This window comes from Anabrus simplex, chromosome 8 (genome assembly GCF_040414725.1).
Source record: "Anabrus simplex isolate iqAnaSimp1 chromosome 8, ASM4041472v1, whole genome shotgun sequence".
Classification (NCBI taxonomy): domain Eukaryota; kingdom Metazoa; phylum Arthropoda; class Insecta; order Orthoptera; family Tettigoniidae; genus Anabrus; species Anabrus simplex.
This window is the reverse complement of record NC_090272.1, coordinates 66,214,001-66,238,508: the sequence shown is the minus strand read 5'-3', so window position 1 is coordinate 66,238,508 and position 24,508 is coordinate 66,214,001. Positions and strand designations below refer to the sequence as shown.

Below are 24,508 nucleotides of genomic sequence, written 5' to 3'. Positions count from 1 at the left end.
CTCTCTCTCTCTCTCTCTCTCTCTCTCTCTCTCTCTCTCTCTCTCTCTCTCTCTCTCTCGAAAACAAAGGAACTTCTTACGGAATATACTCATTGCGACCAACTCAAAGAATAAATCGTTAAAGAAAGTATGTTAGCGTTGTAGAATGCAGTGTCATCTGCATTACAAAAACGTAGAATAGGATTATAATTACGACGAGACATCTCTGACGGAGAAATCATACCGAACAAGGAAGAGAGAAGATTTGAATTTAATCGATGGTGGCAGCACTGAAAGAGATAGTAAACAAATGTAAAGATCAGCTGTTGATTGTGGAGAATGATGAACATGTTTGATTAACAACGGGAGAAATTAATAATCTTCCAGAATGTCAAATTCTCACTTGTTCATGTTAGCTGGTTTTCCTAGAGCTCCTTTACAGAATGGATTAGGGCGTTGGATCTGTCAGCTACAAAGGATAACCTTTAAGTTTTGTAAGCACCATGGGACGAGTAGGGGTATGAGGTAATGATGAACTTGATTCCAGAAAGACCAATTACTAGTTTTTATAAGTTAGCTAGTGTAAGCCACTCCCTTAAGAATTTTAATTTTCTTCGATTAATCTTTACCTACTCCCACTAATACTTGGCTTTTTATTAATGTTCTTCTTAGGTTATGGAGTTTTTCTTTAGGTGAATAGTTTTCTTCCAGTATTAAGACTTTTCTTATTACAGGGAATTTTTGGAACTAGATCTGTTGGATTTCGCAAAACAGTACCCAGGTATTGTCGTGTATGTGAAGCCACGCAGACATCGGTTGCCCAATCTCACTGCTGAATATCGTAAGTATAAAACAGTTGTACAATGCATTTAAGGTTTGCCTTCGAATTGTAATTTATTGAGCAAGTCCCCAGACAGTCTGTTAAAAACATATTTTGAAATAGAATAATTTTCTGTGTAAAACAGTTAAGTTATATGCAGGGATGTGAATCTTACATACCACTTGCATTAAAAATTCCTATTGGAACATGATTTTAAGCTTAATTGTTAGTGCCCAAAATTCTATCAGTTTTGTTATGATGGTGAGTATTTCTTTTCAGTACTCATTCTAATTGACAAATTTTGAATGTTGGTACTCTTGAACTTCCCACTTTTTTCCTATCGTTATGATTATTATTTTTTGCTAGGGGCTTTACGTCGCGCCTACACAGATAGGTCTTATGGCGACGATGGGATAGGAAGGGCCTAGGAGTTGGAAGGAAGCGACCGTGGCCTTAATTAAGGTACAGCCCCAGCATTTGCCTGGTGTGAAAATGGGAAACCACGGAAAACCATTTTCAGGGCTGCCGATAGTGGGATTCGAACCTACTATCTCCCGGATGCAAGCTCACAGCCACGCGCCTCTACGCGCACGGCCAACTTGCCCGGTCCTATCATTATTAGCTTTTTGTGTAGTGTCAAGTAAATTGCATTATAACTTTGTTTTATGATCCTTTTCTTCTTGCGTTAGGGCTACTAGAGACCACGTTCCAATTTCAATTCTTCATCCTTTGTTGTTGTTCCTTCCTTTTCTTCCAGTATTCCTTCATTGTTTCACTATGTTTCTTTTTTCTTTCTACACACCACTTTGTGCTGGTTTTCTTTGCCTCCCTCCCTTGGAATCCTTCCAATTTTTAGAACTTTCTTCCTGAAAATTTCTCTTTCCATTATTTCTTCTTCTCTGATGTTGTTTCTTTTCAAGTCTATTTTGATCTCTTGAATCCAGGTGGTTGTTGACTTTTTCTTCCAAAGATATGTGAAGATACTTTTGGTTAATCTATTATCGTCCATTCTCTAAATATATCCAAAAAATACCAGTCTCCTCATCTGTACTGTTATAGATATGTTTTCTATGTTCTGTTAAATTTCGTTATTACTTCTTAATTTCCAAAATGATATAGTTTTTAGAGGGCCTAATATTTTTCTTATAATTCTAATTTCTAGTACTTCCAATCTTTCAAGTTTATAATTGAGTACTAAGCATTCACTGGCATATAAGCATTCTGGTTTCACAATGGTGTTTTAGTGCTTTATTTTAAGATTTTTAGATGAACATTTTTTGTTATTCCATATGCTCTTTCCATTTGGTGTATCCTTGTCTCTATAGCACATTTTTCTAAACCATTTTCTTGGATTGTTTCCCCCAAATATTTGAATTGCTTTACCCTTTCGATTGAACCAACATCTGTTCCTAGCAATTTTGGAGCATTTTTTTATATTTGTCATGAATTTTGTTTTCTCTGCCGAAATTCTTAAGCCTGCCATGTTGGCTGTCTCTTCCAGAAGAATACTTGTATTGCTGCATTAGTCCGGCTTTCAGAGAATATGGCAAAATCATCTGCAAATGCTAGGCAATTTAATGCAACACTTTTATTCTTTCTTCCCAGCAAAGTGGTATTATATTATGATGCTTCAGTTTTTTGTTCCAAATTCTCACAACTTTTTCCAAGATACAGTTGAAAAGGAGTGGAGATAAACCATCACCTTGTCTGACACCTGTTTTTATTTTAAAAGGTCATGATATCTCACTTTTGAGACTTTGTCTGTAAGGGTTTTGCATATCAGGTTTTCCAATTTGGTTTTAACTCCAAACTCATGTATGGTTTTATCTAAGATTTCTTTATCAACAGACTTCTGTCTGTGACGAATTACTGACTTCAAGTTGAATATCTGTTCAAAGCAGGACCTGCCCTTTCTAAATCCAGCTTGATATTGACCCAGTTGACTGTCAAGTGTAGATTGTGCTCTGTTGAGCAATTGGTAGAAGAGAAATACCTCTATAGTTGTCTACATCTTGCTTGTTACCCTACTTATGTAATGGGTGTATTAGAGCCACTTTCCATACTTTTGGTATCTTTTCTGTTTTCCAAATTTCTTCAAAAATTATTTGTAAATCTTTAATGAATTTTGGTTCTGACCATTTCAAAAGTTCAGCTGTTATGGTATCTTCCCCACTAGCTTTATTATATTTTAGAGATTTAATTAAAATGAATGGACAAAATATCACTATGGAAAATCATACTGTATTCTTTATCTGGGAGTTGTGCTTGACAAGAAGTTAACCTTCAGGTCCCATTTCAACAAACTACAACAGAAAGGCAGTAAGTTTATGCAAGGTTTAGCTATTGCCTGCAGACCTTCTTGGGGACTAAATTCAGAGGTACTAAGAATTATTTATGATACAGCGTTTGTACTTCTGATATTGTATTGTGCTTCCTCTTTTCAAATGACACTTGAGAAGAAATGGGCTCAGCATAAATTGATGCAAATTCAGAGAGGATTAGCTCTTTGTATTTCCCGTGCTTACCGCAACACCTCTACTGACGCAGCTCTTCTTATTGCAGGCATTAAGCTACTATTTCTGACGGCAATAGCAAAAGCTGAACTCACTTTTCAGAAGAAAAACAAAGTATCACCAATGCCCATTCTGAATACCACTCTAGAGCAACCTTGTCATTTTCTACAGTCTGATCACCCAAGTCTCTTCAAAAACTTCATTTATGAAAATTGTTCAATTACCCATGACTGCTTTATTTACACAGATGGATCTCGCCTACCAAGCACAGATGAATAGGTCAAAGTTGGATGCGCCTTCGTTGTTCATGAAAACGATTCTGAGGTGTTCTCATCCCAGTACAAACTCTCTTCCACATGCTCTATTTTCCAGGCTGAACCGTGGGCGATCAAATGGTGCAAATCTAACAACAAGAAATCTTGGTTATTAAGTGATTTGCAAGCTGCGTTGAATGTGATAAATAATAATTATAATCTGAATCCAATAGCTGTAGCTATTAGAACCACAGCTCAACAAAGTTCGCACATCTGTTTTGACTGGATTCACGGTCATTGTGGAATATCTGGAAACGAGAAAGCTGATCTTCTGGCAAAAGCAGCGGCTACATCTAATTTGGAAATTACTTATGACAAAATGTCACCTACCTACGCTAAAACAATTATAAAGAAGCATGTAATCCATCAATGGAACAACATTTGGACTTCTTCCACTAGAGGCCAAGGTTTTCAACTGCCTGCAAAGAAATGTGTTGCTGCCAAGATTTGAAATTACTCAATTTTTGTCTGGTCATGGCAAATTTGGTTATTATTTTCATGGATTTGGAATCAATCGTCCTGATGGCTTTGTGTGTGTCTATGGATCCTCAAACAGTGGACCACCTACTGTTTGACTGTGCTGCATTTGAAAGAAGAAGGCATGACTTGAAATCTCATTTGAATTATTGCAACATTGCATTATCAAAACCACTGTATCATATGTTTAAGAAGCCATGCTGTTACAAATATTTTAATTTCATCCACTTCATTTTTTGCCGATTAGATACATGAATTCATTTTCATTGTAAAACTGAGTATATGTATTTTAACTATACTACCAATATAAATGGTCTGTTATTGGACATTAACTATAACCCTAGTATACTATGTAAAATAGGGTTCCAAACTGCTTTGGATATTCAATAATAATAATAATAATAATAATAATAATAATAATAATAATAATAATAATAATAATAATTTCATCTTTAATTTCTTCGACATTTGGCGGCAAATCAGATTTTAGGTTTTCATGAATCTCTGGAAATTTAATATGTGGTTTGGATCCGGACAGTTCAGAATGTTTTCAAAGTGTTTTGCCAGTATTTCACAGTTTTCTGCATTGTTCAGGCCAGTTTTACCATTTTCATCTCTGAAACAAATACTCGGAGCTTGATAGCCCTTCAAGTTATTCTTGAAGGTTTGATAGAATTATTTTGTACGAAATTATCCTGTATTTCCAGTAGCTGTGATTTTTCATAGGGTCTTTTGACACTCCTTATAATTCTTTCTGTTTCCTTCCTTTGTGGTTTGAATAACTCATAATGTTCATTCTTTCTAGAACATTTCCATATTCTCCATGTTTTTGTTCTTTCCGTTGATGCTTCTTCGCAAATGTCATTCCACCAGACCTTCTTTTTTGTTTTAGCTGACCCAAATATCTTTTTTGCTGTATTGTTAATTTGTTTTGACACTTCTTGCCAATTACCACGTTGAATTATTTTAATTTCTTTCTGAAAATTCTTAATTGCTTCTTGGGAAATGTTGAGTTTATCTGTATTATACTTTATTAGTCTTTTTGGTTTCTTTTGTGTTTTGGTTGGTAACAGTTTCAGCTTACTTTTTGAAGGATAGTGGTCAGCATCATAATCCTCACTTCTTATTACTTTAACATTCATGACTTCTTTAATATTCTTTTGAGAAATTGCTACATGGTCTAATTGGAATTTGCCTAACATCGGATTTGGAGATCTCCAGGTTTTAGCTTTTCTTGGGAGTTACTTGAAGAAGGTCGACATTAACTTCAGTTGGAAGGATTTAAACAGATTAATAAGCCTTATACCATTTGAGTTGGTTCTTTTGTGTGCTGGATGTTCCCCTACAGATTTTCTGAAGTTCTCTTCTCTGCCTATTTGAGGATTAAAATCACCCAGTAGTATGATAACATTTTGATTTGCGATTTTAGATATTTCATTGTCCAGTAGATCCCAGAAATGAAATGGCGTATGGCTTTTAGTGCCGGGAGTGTCCAAGGACATGTTCGGCTCGCCAGATGCAGGTATTTCGATTTGCCTCCCGTAGGCGACCTGCGCATCCTGATGAGGATGAAATGATGATGGAGACGACATACACCCAGCCCCCGTGCCGGCGAAATTAACCAATTATGGTTAAAATTCCTGACTCTGACATGAATCGAACCCGGGACCCCTGTGACCAAAGGCCAGCACGCTAACCATTTAGGCATGGAACCAGACAGAAGATCCCAGAATTCTTCAGTTTTACTAGGATTCTTCTTGTTCATCATCATCATCATCATCATCATCATCATCATCATCATCATCTTCCTTCCAAGTATTGAGCCATGTGACCCGTTACGGTCTTGCATTTTACTTTTTGCAAGACTTGAAAGCAATCAAATGTCCTTCCGACGGGTTGCTAGCCTGAAGGAAGGATTCTTCTTGTTATCTTCGTTTATTGGTGCATGACAGTTGACAAATGTGTACTTTTTGTTCTTACACTTAATTGTGAGAAGAGATAACCTTTCTGAACTTGATTTGAAATCTAATACATTATCAACTATTTGTTTTATGAACATAAAAGGCGGTGCCTAGTAGTGGCATTCATTTCATAATTTTGATTGCTGGTTTACCCTTAAAGATTCTATAGCTTTCCGTTTCAGTCACATTTTCTTCCACAAATCTTGTCTCTTGAACTGCTAGAATTTGGATTTCATGTTTATTTAACAGTTTTTCCAGTTCTTTCTGTTTACCATTTTTTAGCAAAGAATTTACATTCAGGGTTTCTGCAAAGAACTTCCTCTGAAATTTAAGTCTGGAAGGATTCCAAGGATGCTCTGACTCATCCTCATTGCAGATGTTGGGACTCCCCAGAACCCTAGGTCCCGATGCATTGCATAGCGCAATGGTGGATTTCTCATTCGAGCTGCCACCTGGGGTAGTGCTATCTTGAAGCGGCCTTTCCATTCTGCAATTTAAATTGTACAGGGTGGGAACCGAAATTCCAGGTTAAGATCGGATTGTTAGTCCGAAATGATTATTTTTACTCCACTAGGTTCTTCCACTCTGTCTGGCATTGGGAACCAAGATTCTTCCTCTGCCTTCGAGACTATTGACCAGTTTTCACCTGTAACCTTAGGCAGGGGACCTTTAACAGAGTGCTACCATCCAGAGCCGGATGGTCCCTGGTTTTTTCACGAGGTTGATACTCCTCCCCCTCCTCCTTCCCCATCACTTGCAAGATGAGGCCTTGGGCTTGGGATCGGTATAGCGGAGCCTTTTATTTTTATGCCAGAAAATATATTACAAAAGTGATTGACCATACTGCACTATAATAAGCATTGTTTTTTCTCCTGATCTTCTCCTCCTTAGCTTAGAGCTGATAAGTCTTCAGTTAAAATATAGAACATTCAACAAGAAATTATATACAACCTACCTACCTACTCTCTTATTGACAGTATCTCACTGGTGTAAGGCCTGCAAGAGCATGAATAGTTAGCGAGTTTTAATAACAACCATCTATATCAACAATGTAATCCCCAGAAATTTTCGTCAGCCGGGTGGCAAGAATGAGAAACAGGGGAGGGGGGATAATACTATGTAAAAAGTATCAATTTATTCCCCTCGGGGCATTAACAACATCAGACAGGTTAACATTAACCGCAAAATCTAACAATTTTAGTGTCATCATCAACAAGACAGAACAAGAGTAATTTGAACTTCTAAGTGTTCTATTGCTCGTTCATATTCATGTAACACCAGGAAGCATTTGATTGCTGTGCAGTGCAATACAGGTTTGTGACATCATGCGGAATCGAATGCTTGCACATGATTCCACGCTAATACAGACTTCGCTCGCGCACGACACTATGTGATGGCCAAGCTAAACATTTAAACTCCGATATAGTAGACACAGTTATGCTGACAATAATGAAGATTTAACAGTTAAATAAACAGCTTTACAATATTTATGTTTTAATTTAGGGCAGCCAATGACTCGAATATGTATTAATATTATGTAATTTGCACATATCTACGTTATGTTAGCCGGGCAGTCTTTAAAAACTGCAGAGCGGTGGGCCCATTAAAAAGGTCCTAGGGAGAACAATGATCAAGACACCAAAAATAAGATAAAATTGAATACAAAACTCAAGAATACAAACCTCCGCTTTACCCTTACACAAAACAAACCAACAACACGCACATTTTCAACTGAGGAAAGGGCACGAAGATCGGAGCGTCTGAAGAAGTACTGGGAGGACCGCAAAGCCCGAACAATCCCTTCAAAGAGACCTGAACGACGGACTGACTAAAGTGATCCTATGTGGTCATAAAAGAAGAAGAAGAAGAAGAAGAAGAAACCCCAATGATACTGACCGTATGGAAATTGTTGTTATAATTTCCCTTTATCCAGCTTCAGCTGGGATGGAGCATTTATGGTACTTGTCCACCTTTCCCTCTCCTTCTTCTCTAATTCTGTTCCATTCCTTATACTAGTCTTGATTGAGTCTCGACCTTTTTCTGGGTTTTCGTCTTTCTCTTGCTCATTTTTGCCCTCAATATTATAAGGGACCATCAATCAATGTTAAGAAAACTTGAAACTGATTTATACACCATCCGAAAGAGCACACTGAAATATGTAAAACCCTCGAATATTATATCCTATCGTGCATGTATATACGAGTTACAGGGCGGTAAAGATGTGCGGGTGGGGGTTGTCAGTGTCTAATCAGAGTGAAGTTACTTTGAACTGCTGGCACGATGTAAGGAGAAGTGGGCGAGGGAAAGTGAGACAGATGGGGGGGGGTGTAGGTAGAGAGGGAGACAGCACTGTGAGTGCAGTGAGGCATCATGAACGGGTCTTTCCGAAGTAAGCTTCTACCTATAAAAATGAATCCTCTTAACGTAGTGAATGCGTTATATAATCACTTCAAAGAATTTCCAGCTCTCCGTTTTAACCAAAGAAGATGAGACGGTGTTTCAGTATTTAGTAGATATATTTGAGTCTGATGCAGAAATAATATACATGCAGACTTTAGATATTAATGAACACGAACCAGTATCTGAAACAGTGTTTGTGCCCGACGAATCCATCAGAAAAATCTACTTCACCTTCATCAAAACAGGAATCAACATCAGAAGGTCCACAGAGCCCGGAAAAACGTAGAGTAGAATGGTCATTGGAAGAAAAAAGAAAGATTATAAACACATGGTTGAGTGCAAAGAAGCAGAAACCAAAGCAAACATTTCCTCACTTATTATGGAACTCTATGTAAAACAGATATCCTTGATTGAAGCACGAGACGCAGTTGTACCGTTTGCAAAAGCAGATTCCATCGGCAAGTCATCCTGTAGTTTAACAGTCAACGATAAATATAAGCAGTTGTACGAGTTGGTGTTTATTAAATTTATGGAAGCTTGCGCAAACAACTTGATATGAACTTAAAATGGGCCCGTGAAGAAGCCAAATCATTTGATTTACCTTCATCAGCAAGTGCAGCATGGGTATGGAAGTTCAAGCAGCATTTTCACATAGAATCATGAAAAATTTTGCAGTTTGTCACAATAAAAAAGAAGAAGATAATGAAACTATTAACAGCATACTGCATTCCTGGAGAGAAGAAACAATGTTGCTTATAGAGCAGTATAATGCTGACAATGCGTATAATGCAGATCAGTCTGGCATCAATAAAGAATCACATTCCAGGAGAACACTTGATCACCGCGGTAAGACGATAGTGTCTTTTTACACAATCACAAAGTGCACAGACACATTCATTCACAATTATGTCAATTGTATCATGCATGGGATGTCTCTTTCCCTGTCTGTTTATTGTACTGCAGGAATCAAAACCACCAAGTCAAGCTGTCGAGCAGGGTATGTTTAAAGCTCCTAATTTAATTGTGCAGTGATCAAAATCGGGAAAAATGACAAAAGACCTTTTCCATATGTTCTGGAGTTGACAGTTTTATCTCACACTTGTCCATCGAACTGTTCACTCTTGGATTCCTGGGCGCCTCACAAGGGTAATTTAATACATGAAGTACTTTCATTAAATAACTATGAACGTGAAAAGTTAAAAGTACAAATCATTCCAGCAAAAACAACTTCCGAATTACAACTGTTAGACAGGCAATTTTCCAAATGTTCAAAACAATGAACCGACATATCTGTGATTTCGTTGTGTTAAATAATATCGATGTGAACTTGGCAACAGTGTAACAATATTATCAAACGCATGTCAATGATCTACAATCAAGAATGTTCACCGTGCTTCTGTTTGTCACATAGACATTGGTGGAAATTAGCTGGCCTAATTAGCATGAATGGAATTTTTGAAAATAGCACAGACTGTTGTATTAGAAAAGGAACTGGTACTTGCAAATTCCTTATGAAGGACAATAATAATTGTGATCAGCTGTCCTTACTCAGATGTAGGTGGTGCAAGAAGCTATTGTGTTTCAAACATTTTTTCCTTAATTTCCATTATCATTCACAGGAGATTGAATATCCTGAAGGGGATTAAACACAACTACCACACTATTGGTGAGTATGTAATTGTTTAATCAATACATACTCATACATACAGTGTTGTTTACCTTGAATATTTTTATCCCTCATGCGATTACAACACAACCGCAGGTTAGTACTGTATTTAATTGTGTCTTTAAAAGATGCATAAATTAATTCCAAGTTTTGTAATGACTGTGTTACAATTTAAAAGAAATGAATTCGTAGTTTAACAGGCGTACAACGTTCACACGGTTCATTGCAATCACAGTGCTGTCTCCCACCCTCTGTCTCTCGCTCGGCCGCTTCTCCTTACATCGCGCCAGCAGTTCAAAGTAACATATATAATATAATAGGATATAATATTTGAGGGTTCTACATACTTCAGTGTGCTCTTTTGGATGGTGTATAAATCGGTTTCAAGTTTTCTCAACATTGATTGATGGTCCCTTGTTAGCCTCCATTAATCTGTTTCAGCATCCCTTACTCTTCCATTCTCTTTACATATCCAGACTAACTTGATCTATTCTTCTCAGTTCTGTCCAGTGGGAAGCTGTGGGAATTTCCTTGGTATTGTTGGTTCAAAACTGATGCAATCGAAGAGAGGATGAAGTTCTTTTGAGTGGGTTTTTTTTTTTTTTTCCAGATACAAAATCTAGTGTATAGAATTGTACAAAGAATAATAGAATTAAGAATAGTAATCATAAATGTGGAAAATAATTATCTGAAAGTACTATATTTGATGATCCACCAGAAGTTGTATTGTATCTACTTGTATATCAATTCAGTTCAATTCGTTGATCCTTCGTAGATGATTTTTTTTAGGATTTTCATGATGTGCACATAGAACATGGAAACTATCAATATTCTTGATACCATCTTTGGTCCAGGCGTTTCTTTTTTTTTTTTTTTCATTTGGAAAAGTAAACATGGCCAGCTAAAGAGTCTTGATAATTTTTCATTACCAAACAGCCATGGTCATTCTGTATACCATGATACATCATCATTCTCCTTGATACATTAAAATGTATTTTGAAACCTCCATGTGATTTAGTTTTCAAGTCTGTTAATTCAGGAGTTGGTCTGCCATTCAAAATAATATTACTTTTCTCACTAAATGTACGTGATCCTATGGAACGGTTTAAAAGGCTCTCTATAACACAGTCACAGTCATAGGAAGATACTTCACCAGTCAGTTTAGAAGCCATGCTTGGGGAGTATAGGGGGGAAAAAACAAAAACACAGTTTGCCTTTGTGTCTAACTGGCAGATAATGCAAAACACCAAGCGCAACATTCTCACCATGGCACTGAAGGTCACTGGCACCCAGCCTGGGCGAGTTTATCGTTGAAGCTCTGCAGGCAGCATGTAGCGTAAATTGGAAACATTGAAGATGTTTTGTGTATATACTATGTATCACTTATATTCCTTGGTGCTAGATGGCAATCATATCTTTTCTGACATGTGTCACAGGAATCTGGTGGATTTAGATTGTTGTCAGAAAATGTAAATTATATAATAAGGAATATACATCATTTCCATTTTTCTGTACGTTACCAGATTTTCTACTCCAATTTGCTTATTTTTTCTATCATGCTACCTTCACACACTTCCCTCACATCTCTTACGATAGAGTCACCCATGACCAGAGTCGCAACCCTCATCTCATTAGAGCCCCTCCTCTCCTGGTCTCTCTTAACTTCCCTGACAGTTGCAGAACCTACTTCCTCCTGCCTTCTCTCCCTCTCACGACCCTGTTCCACCTTTTCCTTCCTGTCCTCTACTGTACATTACCTTTCCTCTTGCCTTTCCCCCTCCTCTGTAACATTTCCCTGTTCATTTTTGTCTGCTGCTCTACCTGCAATGACTCTTATTGATTTCTCACTGATGCCTCTCCTGAACTCACTCCCTGATGAGAACCTTTAGCCCTCATTTCCCTCCCCTTAAAACATTACCTCGCCTGTTTTTCACACTTTCTCCCCTTTACCCTCCCTCTTGCCCACCTATTGTACTCTGTACTTTGATTGAAGGAGACCAACCTTCATTCCTGTCCTCGATTAAAAGCCAAATTATCTCCATCAAACTTGCTCTCTCTTACCTCATACTCCTTAATGCCCACTCGCACCTACAGTCCCTACACCTGCCTTAGCCATTCTTTTATCTTCTTCACAGAAATATGATACCGGGTATAATATGAAAATATCAACAGAAATAGCATATTCTGTGAATGTTTATCAGAGGAAAGAAATACTGTATACTACAGAAGGATTTCACAACACTAAATCGAGCAAAATACTAACTGATAAAATAACTGCACTTAAGCCTCTCCTAATTCTTCTTCTTCTAGTTCCTATCAATTCTGGATGTCAGCAACCATCTCAGCTGTGCTTTCTCTGTTGTGAGCTGCTTGGAATAACTCTACCAATATCTTGAGAGTCCAGTCTCTGAGGTTTTTAAGCCAGGAGGTTTGTCTCCTTCCAACATCTCTTTTTCTGGGTGTCTTTCCTTGCAGAATATTTTGCAGTAGATGGTATCCGCTTCTGTTTCACATGATGTGACCAAGGTATTGAATATTTCTCGTTTTTATAGTGGTCAATACTTCCTTATTATTTCTCAACCTTCAGAGGATTTCTACATTTTTAAGGTCTGTCCATGACACTCTTAGCATCCTTTGGTAGAGCCACATCTCAAAGGCCTCTCATTTTTTGAGCCACTTTGTTAATAGTCCAGTGTTTCATCACCGTAATAGAGAACAGAAAAACATAGCAGCAAAAAAGTCTCGTTTTGGGGGCTGATGTTAACTCACGACTTTTAATAGTTTTCCCATTTTGTTGAGCACAGTCGTGGCTTTTCCAATGCAAATTATCCCGATGACCATTATCGATGGTGCCAAGATGTGTATATATCTGGACTCTTTCAGCAGATTTCTGGTTGATTACAGATGACATGTAGGAATAAAGATTTTGCTTATGACCATAACTTCGGTTTTCTCTGTATTAATGTCAAGACCGTATTCGAACACACTATCTCCTGAATGCAAGCTGACAGTTGCATGACCCAAACCACACAGCCACTCACTAGGTAATACAAAGTTAAAAAATGCAAAAACTTCATTGTAGAATGTTAATTTTTTGATTTTCTTTTCATTTCTGTTGCCTGTAGAAACTTAGGGGCCCACAGAAGTGATTTAGACTCCCAGGGCATGTGGGTGTCTGCTTCTTTTCATCCCTGGTCTAGTGTTAACATTAAATTGTATATCATCTTGATTTGCAGTGTTGTGTATGCAGTATTTCAATAAAGATGCTAAAGAAAATTTGAACATTGTTTTTGTCTGTTATACTCTACGTATTTGGTTGTCTTCCACTGAATACACAGTCCTAGTTAATACCCAGTCAACACGCAATCCCTCGAAGAGCGTTTTACCGGGGTTTTACTGTAAATATTAAATTCCAAATTAATGAAATAACAAAACTTTCATTGACAAGCATTGCTCTTCTTCTTGCATGTTAATGTTTCACCTTTTATTTGGTACCACTTGTTGAGATGAAATAACATGGGCTGGGTGGGCGTCTGAACTTTTATACCACGAGAAGGCCAGGTAGTGGCTTTAACACAGACTCAGATTATTGTTGCTAGGACTTGCACTGTAAGAACCGTGGGATTATTCTTCCGTTGTTTAGTAACATTACAAACACAAAAGTGAAAGGACCATACAACAAACTTAAAAGGCAACTTGCCTGGAACCATAAGAATACTTATCGTCATAAACATTAATGTTACCTTAATGGAAGTTGCAAAAGTGTATTAAATGTATTTATTTCCATTTTTATTTCAGTCAATGGAGGGAAGGAAGTTATTAATTGTCGCAATTTTACGAGAGAAGAAATTGGAAAGTGGCTTCATTTATTGCGCACTCAATCTGGTAGAGAAAACATGAGATTCATTAAGATGTTCCATACAGATCATCCTTCAATCCAAGGTGTATGGAATCCTTTTGTCCACAAGGATCCCAAGTTGAACCTGGTTGAATTCCCCAGTGTAAGTATACACAAAGATTCAGTAAGAATGTACGGTATGTAAAGAAAAATTACAGTGATTTAAATGATTTAAAGAATGTAGTGGTATAGCATGGGCACATTGCAGACCTCTCATGTCAGCTGATCTTACTTCCGTGTATGTGGGGCTTGCCCTTTCTCCATCTACCACCCCTAAATTGTACATGTACAATTTAAGGAAAATAAATAATAATAATAATAATAATAATAAAATCTTTAATCTAGATAGTCGTAATTTTGGAGTTTATTCATACCTAAATGAATTTTAACTCATCATCCTGAGATTGTGGGTGGAGTTCTGGCCAAAGTAATAGTTTTTTGAAGAGTGGACAAATCTCTCGCTACTCCGTATCATAATGGTTAGCATGTTAAGACCTTTGGTGGTGAACTCCATCATCCATACAACAAAATTACCTCAGCATTAACCTGTCAAGCGGGGAACTCACTTCCTCTAAATCTCACCCATATGGGGAGCAGGTTGTTCACATACTATAAAATACGCTACACTAGTCTGGTGATTTATATTTCATTTTTAGGCTGTAGGATGATAAAATTACTTTTTTTTTTTTACAATGCCATTAAACTTTTCACTGTAGTGGACAGTTGTAGCAGTGAGGAAAGAGCTGTGTCAGGTAGCTGGTAAACTGCCATAGGAATCATGCAGGAGCGATGCCACATGGGTAGTGCACTGCTGTAGCAGTCGTGTGTAGTTCAGCTTTTCTGTACTTCGCTACAGTTCGACCTTCATGATATCTATTAACACTGTTACGGAGTTATCTGTGGTAGTTAGAGGTGAAAGAAGGTGCGGGCGGGAATAGGTCTCAACTACAAAATTAAAGTTAATTTAAAACTTTAACAAAGGTTATATTTTCTTTTCAAAATCAACGAATAACAACAACAGAGAAACAGGTACCAAGTAGCAGGAAAACAAGTTAATAAATTACATTTGCTGGGGTTCAAGCCCCGGGTGAATAATTAATGAGCTCCAAGCTCCACTTTACCAATAGTCAACCAGACCACCTGGGGCAGAATTCCCCTGAAATCAAAGGGCACTTGCTCTCACCAAATACATTCCGGCCTCCAAGAGGCACTCAAAACCTAATTTGAAACGAGCGAACCAGCTCCCAGTTACTCACGCCTATTTAAGGCATCCTCGACTTTTACAATCGTTTGCCTGCAGGCACAACTTACAAATTTACACAGGGGTATCATGTACCCAACCTACTGGGCCTACTCAGAAAAGAAACAGGTTAATTACATGGCCCAAAATACCAAATTGACTGGAGGCGTAGTTTGCACTCCTAATACACTTTTTAAAACCTAAGTGGCTCTAGGCCGATATACAGGGGCTAATCCCAAGCTAGGGAGGTGACACGTATGAGAAAACTTTAATGCATAAGGAAGAGAAGAAACGGTTATGAAAACGTAGTCACCTCAATTCCAAAATGAAGGGGAGTTTGAGAGGGTGAAGCACTCTCTATCCCCGCTTTACAGTAAAAGAGATATGAAGTGTTTTTACATACACAGAAAGTTAATTTACATTTTAAAGGAATTGGTTACATATTAAAGGTTTCGGACCCTCCCCGAGAGTAGACTGCTGAGTTAGCGAGAAATGAAGATGTTAACAGGCCATTACCTTGTAGATGAGCTGCTGCTTGAAGAAAGAGGCGCTTCCCGCCCCCTGCTATATATTCACACACTGAGAAAGATGTTACTGAAGTGGCCCCGAGACAAGAAAATCAGCAGTTTATATACCCTCGTGGAACATTCGAGACCTTTCATGAATGATAACAACCCGCCCACAAACTTTTATTGGCTACCAGCAAAAACTAATAACACAAGACGATGAAGAAACACCTTATTGGTGGGAAATTAATTACAGAAATTTATGATTGGCTAATTTCAAAACTGGCGGAAGGAAAGGATTTATATTGCCAACCCACAAACCACAGAACAAAATTTAGTAAAAATAAAACTTAGGAATACAATATTTCTTCAAGAAAGTTCATTCCATTGCACCATAGTGTGTTACCATAGTTGATACGGAGTAAACAAACACAAATCAAAATAGACACAGTTCAGAACACTTCAAGATTACCAAATTTACAGTAGTGACATCTTCCGAGAAACCGTTGAGTTAATACAGTTTGTTAAAGTTCAGGCTTTCTCCTGTAGGGAAGTTTCAACTGGCGCAATATTTGAATTTGCGGCGTGGAGGTGTACCGCCCGGTACAAACACTATTAACAAAGATTGGAGGGTCCATCCATGCAATACTGTAAATTATATGTTATAATCATTTAGGCTGTTAGGACCATGAAAATTACTTATTTTTTTCACTCTAGTGGACATTTGTAGCAGTCGGGAGAGAGCTGTGCCGGGTAGCCGGTAAACTGCAGTAGCAGTCATGGAGGAGCAATGCCATATATTAGGGTCAATTACAGCAGGAAAAGACATTTTATGCAACTTACGTCATAAATGCACATTGGCATGTCTAGATTCACTGATATAACATACTATGATCATACACGAGTCCATTTAAACTAATGTCCCTAATACAGAGGGGTTCAGAAAAATGTTGACACTCTTTGATAGTCAATATTCATCATCTTCTACCGCTTTTTCCCACGCCTTTAGGGGTCACGGGTGCGAACTGCGTTGCAAATGGGGATTTGGCCTTGTTTTACGGCCGGATGCCCTTCCTTACACTAACCCCTTATGGTTGGAACCTCGATAGCGTGTTTCTGTGGTGGTTGGTAGTGTGGTATGTTGTGTGAATATGAAGAGGAGAGTGTTGGGACACACACAGACACCCAATCTCCGAGCCAGAAGAATTAATCAGAAGGGATTAAAATCCCCGACCTGGCCGGGAATCGAACCCGGGACCCTCTGGATCGAAGGGCAGTACTCTGACCATTCAGCCAACGATTAGTCCTTTGATAGTCGATATTAATGGAACAAAATGACATACCGTTACAATTCTTGCAGGGGGGAAGGTTATTTTATGTGTTCAGAGTGACCCTCATTAGCAGCCAAAAAATAAACGATGCCACTGAACTGCTGACCGAACTACGGCTGTCAGTGTTGCCAGTGTGATAGCCGCACAGGATGCATGATGGTTTCTCGTAGCTCATTCAGTGTAGCTGGTTTCTGTCGATAAACTTCATTTTTCAAGTTCCCCCATAAGTAGAAGCCAAGAGGTGTAAGTTCTGGAGACCTGGGTACTCTTCGAATTATCCATCGTCCAGGTAGATTTTCATCCAAGTAGGCTCTGACATCTCTATGATAGTGAGGCGGAGCACCATCTTGTTGTAGGTAAAATCATTCATTTCCAAACACCTCTCAGATGGCAGGTAAAATCGATGTTTGCAGCATATGAATATACACCTCATCAGTTACAGTACCTTCAAAGAAGAATGGCCAATCAAACCGCGCAATGACAGACCGCACCACACATCCCTGTGAACATGAGGATTTTCAGGAGCCCAGTACTTGCAGTTGTAGCAGTTTACAGTAACGTTTAGTTTGAATTGTGCATCGTCAGAATAGATAACCATCTCTGCAAAACCATTCATCTTCGCGAAGCATGGCTTCAAACCAGTTGTAGTACTCCTTCGATCTGGGTCGTCCTCGTTCATAGCGTGCAGCGATCTTGGAATGTATACTTTCCACTTTGCAGCCTTCAGAATTTGTCATACGGTTGATCGGCTTACCTCGCTTTCATAGGCACCCTGATTCACAGATTTTTGAGGTGACTTAGTAAAATGTTGCAACACAGCAGTGCTAGAAGCCGGACTTGTTGATGTTTTTGGTCGGCCAGACCTTTTCTCATGCACATCCTGAACAGTGTCGTCGGCTTCAAATTTATCCTGAATACAATAAATTGTTGTACGTGTTGATGGCTGTGTTCCATACACATTACGCCATTGCCATTTTACCTCCCATCATATTTTCGTACTTCCAGTACCACTTAAGTACGGCCTTGCATTGCTCAAACGACAATCTTACTTTATTAATTGCTGCACTGTCATCTGCCGGAAAACCTGCGCCAAGATTTTCATGCCATTCACGTGACTATCATCTGTTGAGAAAACAACGGACTATGCTACCACGCAAGAATCACAACGATGTGCCATTTTGTTCCAAATATATTAACTATCAAAAGAGTGTTTACATTTTTCTGAACCCCTCTGTATATAATGATTAAATAAGTAATTATAACATATAATTTATGGTATTGAATAGGTAGACCCTCCAATCTTTGTTAATAGTGATAGTCAATATGGACTATAATGAAATTAATTTCACATGCTTCATAATAGCTTTGTACGTGCAGCAAATCCGAGATAGTTTGTGATTTGTACAAGAGCGCATGTGTGGATTAGGAACAGTTGGAAACGGTCACGTAGTAGTAAATATTGCTGTTAGATGTCAGCACCATTCCCAATTAGTTTCTATTGGAGTCGATAGAGGTTTGATTGATTGAGGTTGTGACTACTACTCACTGTTTTATAAATATGAAACTGAATTAAAATGAAACAATATTAAAATATTCATGCAATAAAATACTCAATCATCAGACTATGTACTCACACTTAGTACTTACCTGATTACTTACACATACAATAGTTGATGGGCACCAGCTACAAATAGATGTAACGATAATAGAATGAGAGTCTTGAATATCTCTATGGTGTGAGGTAATAAGCTTACTTTGACAGCATAACATATAGGTTCTGAGAAAAGGAGATTGGCATTCGGTTACCCCATTAAAATTTGAGGTTATCTGATCTACTATTGAAATAAAACAATAAATTGTATTTGATTCTAAACAAAATATATTCTTTAAATGCTGATTTTTAACGAGTGAGATTTACTGTGATAATTCAAAAGATAATATAAAACTCTGTCATTATAACTGAAGGAAACTCTAGGCATAAAATTTGAAATCCTCTTGACCGGATTTTAAAAAGTTTTACAAGAAATTTATCCCTCACTGGTTCACGTAACAGTACCTTCAAAACTTTGAGTGTTATTACGAATGACACGCAAATTCACAGAAGTTAGTTTTTTTATGCCAGCTTCTTGAAAAAAAAAAAAAAAAAAACCATCATCTTATTAATATCTCAGCAAATCTTGCGTGACATACTTCTTTAATTTTCTGATGTTATAAGTACCGACAATACTCCCTTCCTGATCTTTTAAGGAATATGCACACTTCCCGATATGGTTCACAATTGTGAAATACCCCGGATACCAAAGAAAGAATTTAGACATATTTCCTGCCTCTGCAAATCATGGAAATAGAACCCTGGGTAGCACCTTGTCACCCAAACTGAATTTGTCCAATTTTGCCCTTAATAACTTACATAATATCTTGATAGATCACTTCTTATGTCTAGCTTACTACCCATCACGTTCTTAAATCTACTACACAACTACTTATACTACTTACCTGTTCAACTTTTACCTTCGGCCTATCCACGTGACCTAATCTGATCCCCTGAGAGTTTGAAATACCATACGTAGTCGGCCTATCATTATCTCTCTGATAACCCAAATTGACAAGCCTCCCATCTACTGATTGTCTCAGATAACTCTGCTGATCATGATTACTACCTCTCCTCTGATAGTTGTCTGACATTTTTCCCCCTCCCTCTGCCGCTCTATTTTTACCAAACATAATGCATTCTCTCTCGCGCCCTTGTACATTTTCATCCCAAAACTTGTCACTGAACTTCTCTTTAAATTCTCCTAAATTTGACATATTATACCGATACACATGAAACGATATTTTACTTTTACCGATAACAACATTCGACAAGATCTCCAACACGTATTCCCATTCAATAATATTATTCCTCACCTTACTTGCAAATCTTTTCTCAACTAGTTTTACAAATTCCATAGGATTGAACTGTTTTCCAGAAAAACTAGGTAAATATTGATCCCTACTGAACAAACCACTCGCTACTACCACCTCTGTCGCACCGACACAGATAGGTATTATGGCGACGATGGGATAGGAAAGACCTAGGAGTTGGAAGGAAGCGGCCGTGGCCTTAATTAAGGTACAGCCCCCCAGCATTTGCCTGGTGTGAAAATGGGAAACCACGGAAAACCATCTTCAGGGCTGCCGATAGTGGGATACGAACCTACTATCTCCCGGATGCAAGCTCACAGCCGCGCGCCTCTACGCGCACGGCCAACTCGCCCGGTATGAGCATTATGCATGTAGCTGACTGTATATTGGATGTATTGGAGATGCCTTATTATGGCCATGTGACTATCGCTTAGTGATTTGTGTTTTTGTAGTACCAAGGTTGAGCCCATGGGAGGCGGAAGTAAGATTTGTGATATTGCTGGTGATATTGAGATGAGGGCGGATAGCCCAGGTGTATTTAAAAGAGGGCTTTTAGCAGCAGATTACGTGAGGTGTTTTTGAAAGGCGAGATTTCTTAGCCTGCAGCCCAGCTGAGCTCGTAAATTATGTGGACTGTCGCTTGTGAAGTGGTCGGAGGGTGAGGGTTGTTGTGCCTGACGTCACAGTCTTGATACTGGGTTATATTGCCGTCTGCAGCTTGTCGGGTGTGTTAGGGGAGGAGACGACCTTGATGTTTTGAAAGCAGGGAGAGATTTTTTAATGTTCTATTTGTTCTACGTTAATTTTAACACTGGCCCGTTTGATATTGACACCCTTGGATATGTTGGTTGTGTTCTTTTTATATTGTTTGTATATGAATATTATATGCCTTACTCTTCATGGGACTAGGGTTCATGACCGAGTCAGGACACTGTACATTATGTGGTGATATTTGTTTGCACCGGGGTTCGATGGTACGAGGCATAGTAAATTTTATGGGAATTACTGTTAGATGTGTATTTCAGCAGATATCCGTTTTTCTAGATTTCGTTACTTACACAATTGTAACATGCTTGTTACAGCACCGCTGTTTCGTGAAGGCAGTGAACTGGTTGTCATCGGCTCAACATTATCTTGACCCAAGCATTTTGAAAGCTGTTATATTTGTAAATAGATTCTGTTTATGTAATAAATCCCTATTTGTTAAACTTTGAATGCAGCGATGTTTTCTGTTAGATTTTTTAAATTTTAATTTAGCTGATTCTTACCTGATTAGTCACATATCCTAGTGTTTTATCTTTATGTTGCCCATTGATCCCCATGTTATCCCTGAGAAGAGTGTTTTTATCCGGCTGAGTAAGGATGTGTGTTCAGGTAAGACTATGTGCACCAGCTCACGTTTGTGAGAGTTCTTTCACTACTGTACCCTGGGTTCGAGACCGGCTTTCGCCTGGCCGGAACTCTAGGGTCCTGTAGGGCACAATATTATGCTGTCAAAGTAAGCTTATTACCTCACACCATAGAGATATTCAAGACGCTCATTGTATTATCGTTACAATAGTTGCTGGGTGCCAGCTACAAATAGATGTATGTGTAAGTAATCAGGTAAGAACTACGTGTGAGTACATAGTCCGACGATTGAGTATTTTATTTCGTGGATATTTTAATATTGTTTCATTTTGATTCAAGTGTTGTTATGAAGTATTCCTTTGAGTTGGTATTTGCTGTAGGTATCTCAAGCCTGTTTTGGTGATGTATCCTTTTAGTTTCACAAACGAGATATAGGATGGCTTATAATTATATTCACATTTCACTATCAACTTTACAAGTAATTCACTGATAACTGTTAGTCTGCATTGCGATGACTCAATATTCGGCTGTCACCGAACTGACTCAAGAACTCGACCAAACAAATACACAAAACACTCCGAACATATAATCCATTTGGTCACCAACGATTACGTATCCGCGCGCGCGTCATCTCTCAAAACAGCTATGATGTCTCTCCCACCCAGCTACAAATGTTACATATAGTGATGAAATAGCCTAAAGCAAATTAGGAACTCCCCAAATATGATCTCATCGCTAAATGCATACAACGAAAGAGCGATGACTCGACAGTTACTGTAACAGTATTACACCATATGTTGCAAAGTCAAAAGGTTTCACAAAACATATCCATATCTGATACTAGGCAGCAACCCCCCCCCCAAATTAACTACAGTGAAGCAAGCGATAATTAATTAATAGGCCTACATAGCGAAATCAGATTATAGAATTTAATCAAACAATAATAATAGTAATAATATAGCTGCAACAATAATACTACAGATGAATGCTTGTAACAGGATTTGAACCGTTACAAGGTTGTGTTCTACTGAACGGTATATTTAATCATAAATATTGCAAGGTATGAATAAAACAACTTATTTTGAAGTCTGTGTTATATCATTTCTGCTGATTTGTACAGTGACAATAATACGATGCAAGGAGAGTGAATATTTATTTATGGTATAATACAATTATTTCCATTCTTCGGCCTTGCTCTATTCAGATTAGTGTCATCAAATAAATCTAGATTGTCTTCATCAGTTGAAAATTCACTGGAGTCAGTCGTAAAACTAATGTCTGATATCTGAAAATATACAAGTTTTTATATCATCAACAATCTGCAATATTCGTGATTTAATTTCCACCCTATCAGTGATTTAATTTCCACCCTATCAGTAAGCATAGACTAACAGATCATTAAAATGTATTTAGTTTATCTACAATACCTAGACTTGTGTACGTTGACAGTTCACATGTGTTTTATCGTGATACTGTTTTTAATTAAGGATATGTACTAGGTGCAAATTAACCGTTCATGTATGTTCATTAAATGTAATGCGCGATTGCCAGATTTATGTAAGAATACCACCGTCAAGGAATGTTATTTTCAAGAAAAACACGGAACAAATTTATTTTTAAGGATCTGTGCTGTGTGACGGGGCTGATGCGCTTGCCTCATTTAGAAATCTGGAAACAATCCCCGGATTCTATTGACTGTTCTCAAACTGTACAAAACTGGAATCCACGTCTGCAAGGGCAGCAGAGTAGCAGTCAGAATACCAAATCCTCACTGCACGAATGCTCCAAATACAGCGAAGTACATGTGCGCATGCACCTGGCAGTTTGGGATAGTTTCATACTGCTGCACAAGCAAAACTAGTATGTGTGAAACTGTATACCGCGGATGAAGATCTTCAATAGGCATAGAATTTCAACGAGTAGTGACTTTGAGGAAAACGAAGACAGGACAGGTTTAACTCTGCCAATGCTCTGTTCAAAGCTGCAGATCTAAAAGAAGGATGGGAAACTTTGATGAACGAAAAATCACTAATACATACACATATTTCATTGAACTATACATATTATAAAAGAATAGTCAACCTGTCATGTCTTGACAACATGAATGAATGCGAGCAAGTTTAGTGGAGAGTATCCCATACAGTGAGCACGGCCAGTCACTGTACACAACCTGCTTTTTCCCGAGCCAGGGAATACGCATCGTGGCACCCATGTCCTGGCTAACTCACCAAGGTGGCCTTACTTTGAATTCCAGTCTATCCAAGAGAGATTGAAAATGGAAATTCATGTCATAGGGGTTTGGATGCCTAGTAAAACTGAACGAACTGTGATTTATTATTATGTAAAAAGTTTGCTTTTAATTTGGAAATTTTCCAAATGTTATGGCATTGTATCTCCTCTCATTGTCTACTTTTTTCATCCCTGTTTGATATGTTTAAAGTATAATTCACATAATTTCTTCTCTTTTTTTTTATACAGGAGGAACTTTCCCGGCCTGTTCATGTACCTCCGTCTGCAACAGAGCAGCTGCTTGAAATGTTTAAGAAGCAGCAACAGGATACTGCAATATTGGAGACCAAGCGAGCAGAATAGTTTTTGTTAATAGACAGTATTGAACAAGTGACCGTTGTTAGTTTGTTTAAAGAATGCCGTTTGTGTCATGGTGTGGCTTGTTCTGTTTTGTACATTCAAAGGGAGTTATAGGAGATCAATAAAATCAGGTTAGTTATCTCCAGCCAGGTAACTTAACTTGCGTACAAGAAATTATTTTCTTCCTTTATGTAGGTGTTTTATTTTAAGATGCATTTCTTGTAAACAGTGCACACTGTTTGAATTTTTTATGTGGAATACATTGTTAAATGTATTAAATGTAATAAATAATATTAGAGGTTTACAAGTTCAATATATTCCCTTACGAAAATTGGTTTGTAAAATTTTCACATCTATCCTCAGTGTGAATAACATCCATCTGTCCTTGCAGGACAATGGTATACCACTCTGGTTCAGTTTCAACAGCATTTTGAGTGGCTAATGAATCCCTTCTACAATTAAGGTAGGTAAAGCATGAGGGAGCTTTGATAGAAGTCACTCTTTCCTTTCTCATGGCCCTCTTGGGAATCAGCTTATTGGTCCTTTCCTTCTCTGCCACT

At 38.0% G+C, this 24,508-nt stretch overlaps 1 protein-coding gene across 1 annotated transcript; it reads left to right on the top strand.

The window, feature by feature from the left end:
- The first annotated feature begins 162 nt into the window (after positions 1-162).
- On the top strand, positions 163-24,255 carry mRpL43 (mitochondrial ribosomal protein L43). The gene is made up of 4 exons (XM_068228924.1): positions 163-504; positions 714-820; positions 13,929-14,131; positions 23,838-24,255. The coding sequence occupies exons 1-4, from the start codon at positions 368-370 to the stop codon at positions 23,949-23,951; spliced, it is 561 nt and encodes a 186-aa protein (XP_068085025.1). The 5' UTR covers positions 163-367; the 3' UTR covers positions 23,952-24,255.
- Positions 24,256-24,508: the final 253 nt, after the last annotated feature.

Bases quoted from the DNA above. Each gene is read 5' to 3' on its own strand.
- mRpL43 (XM_068228924.1), top strand. From the start codon at position 368: ATGTCAAATTCTCACTTGTTCATGTTAGCTGGTTTTCCTAGAGCTCCT. The intron at 505-713 runs GTAATGATGAAC...TTCTTATTACAG, and splicing joins GGGACGAGTAGGGGTATGAG to GGAATTTTTGGAACTAGATC. The intron at 14,132-23,837 runs GTAAGTATACAC...TTTTTTATACAG, and splicing joins ACCTGGTTGAATTCCCCAGT to GAGGAACTTTCCCGGCCTGT.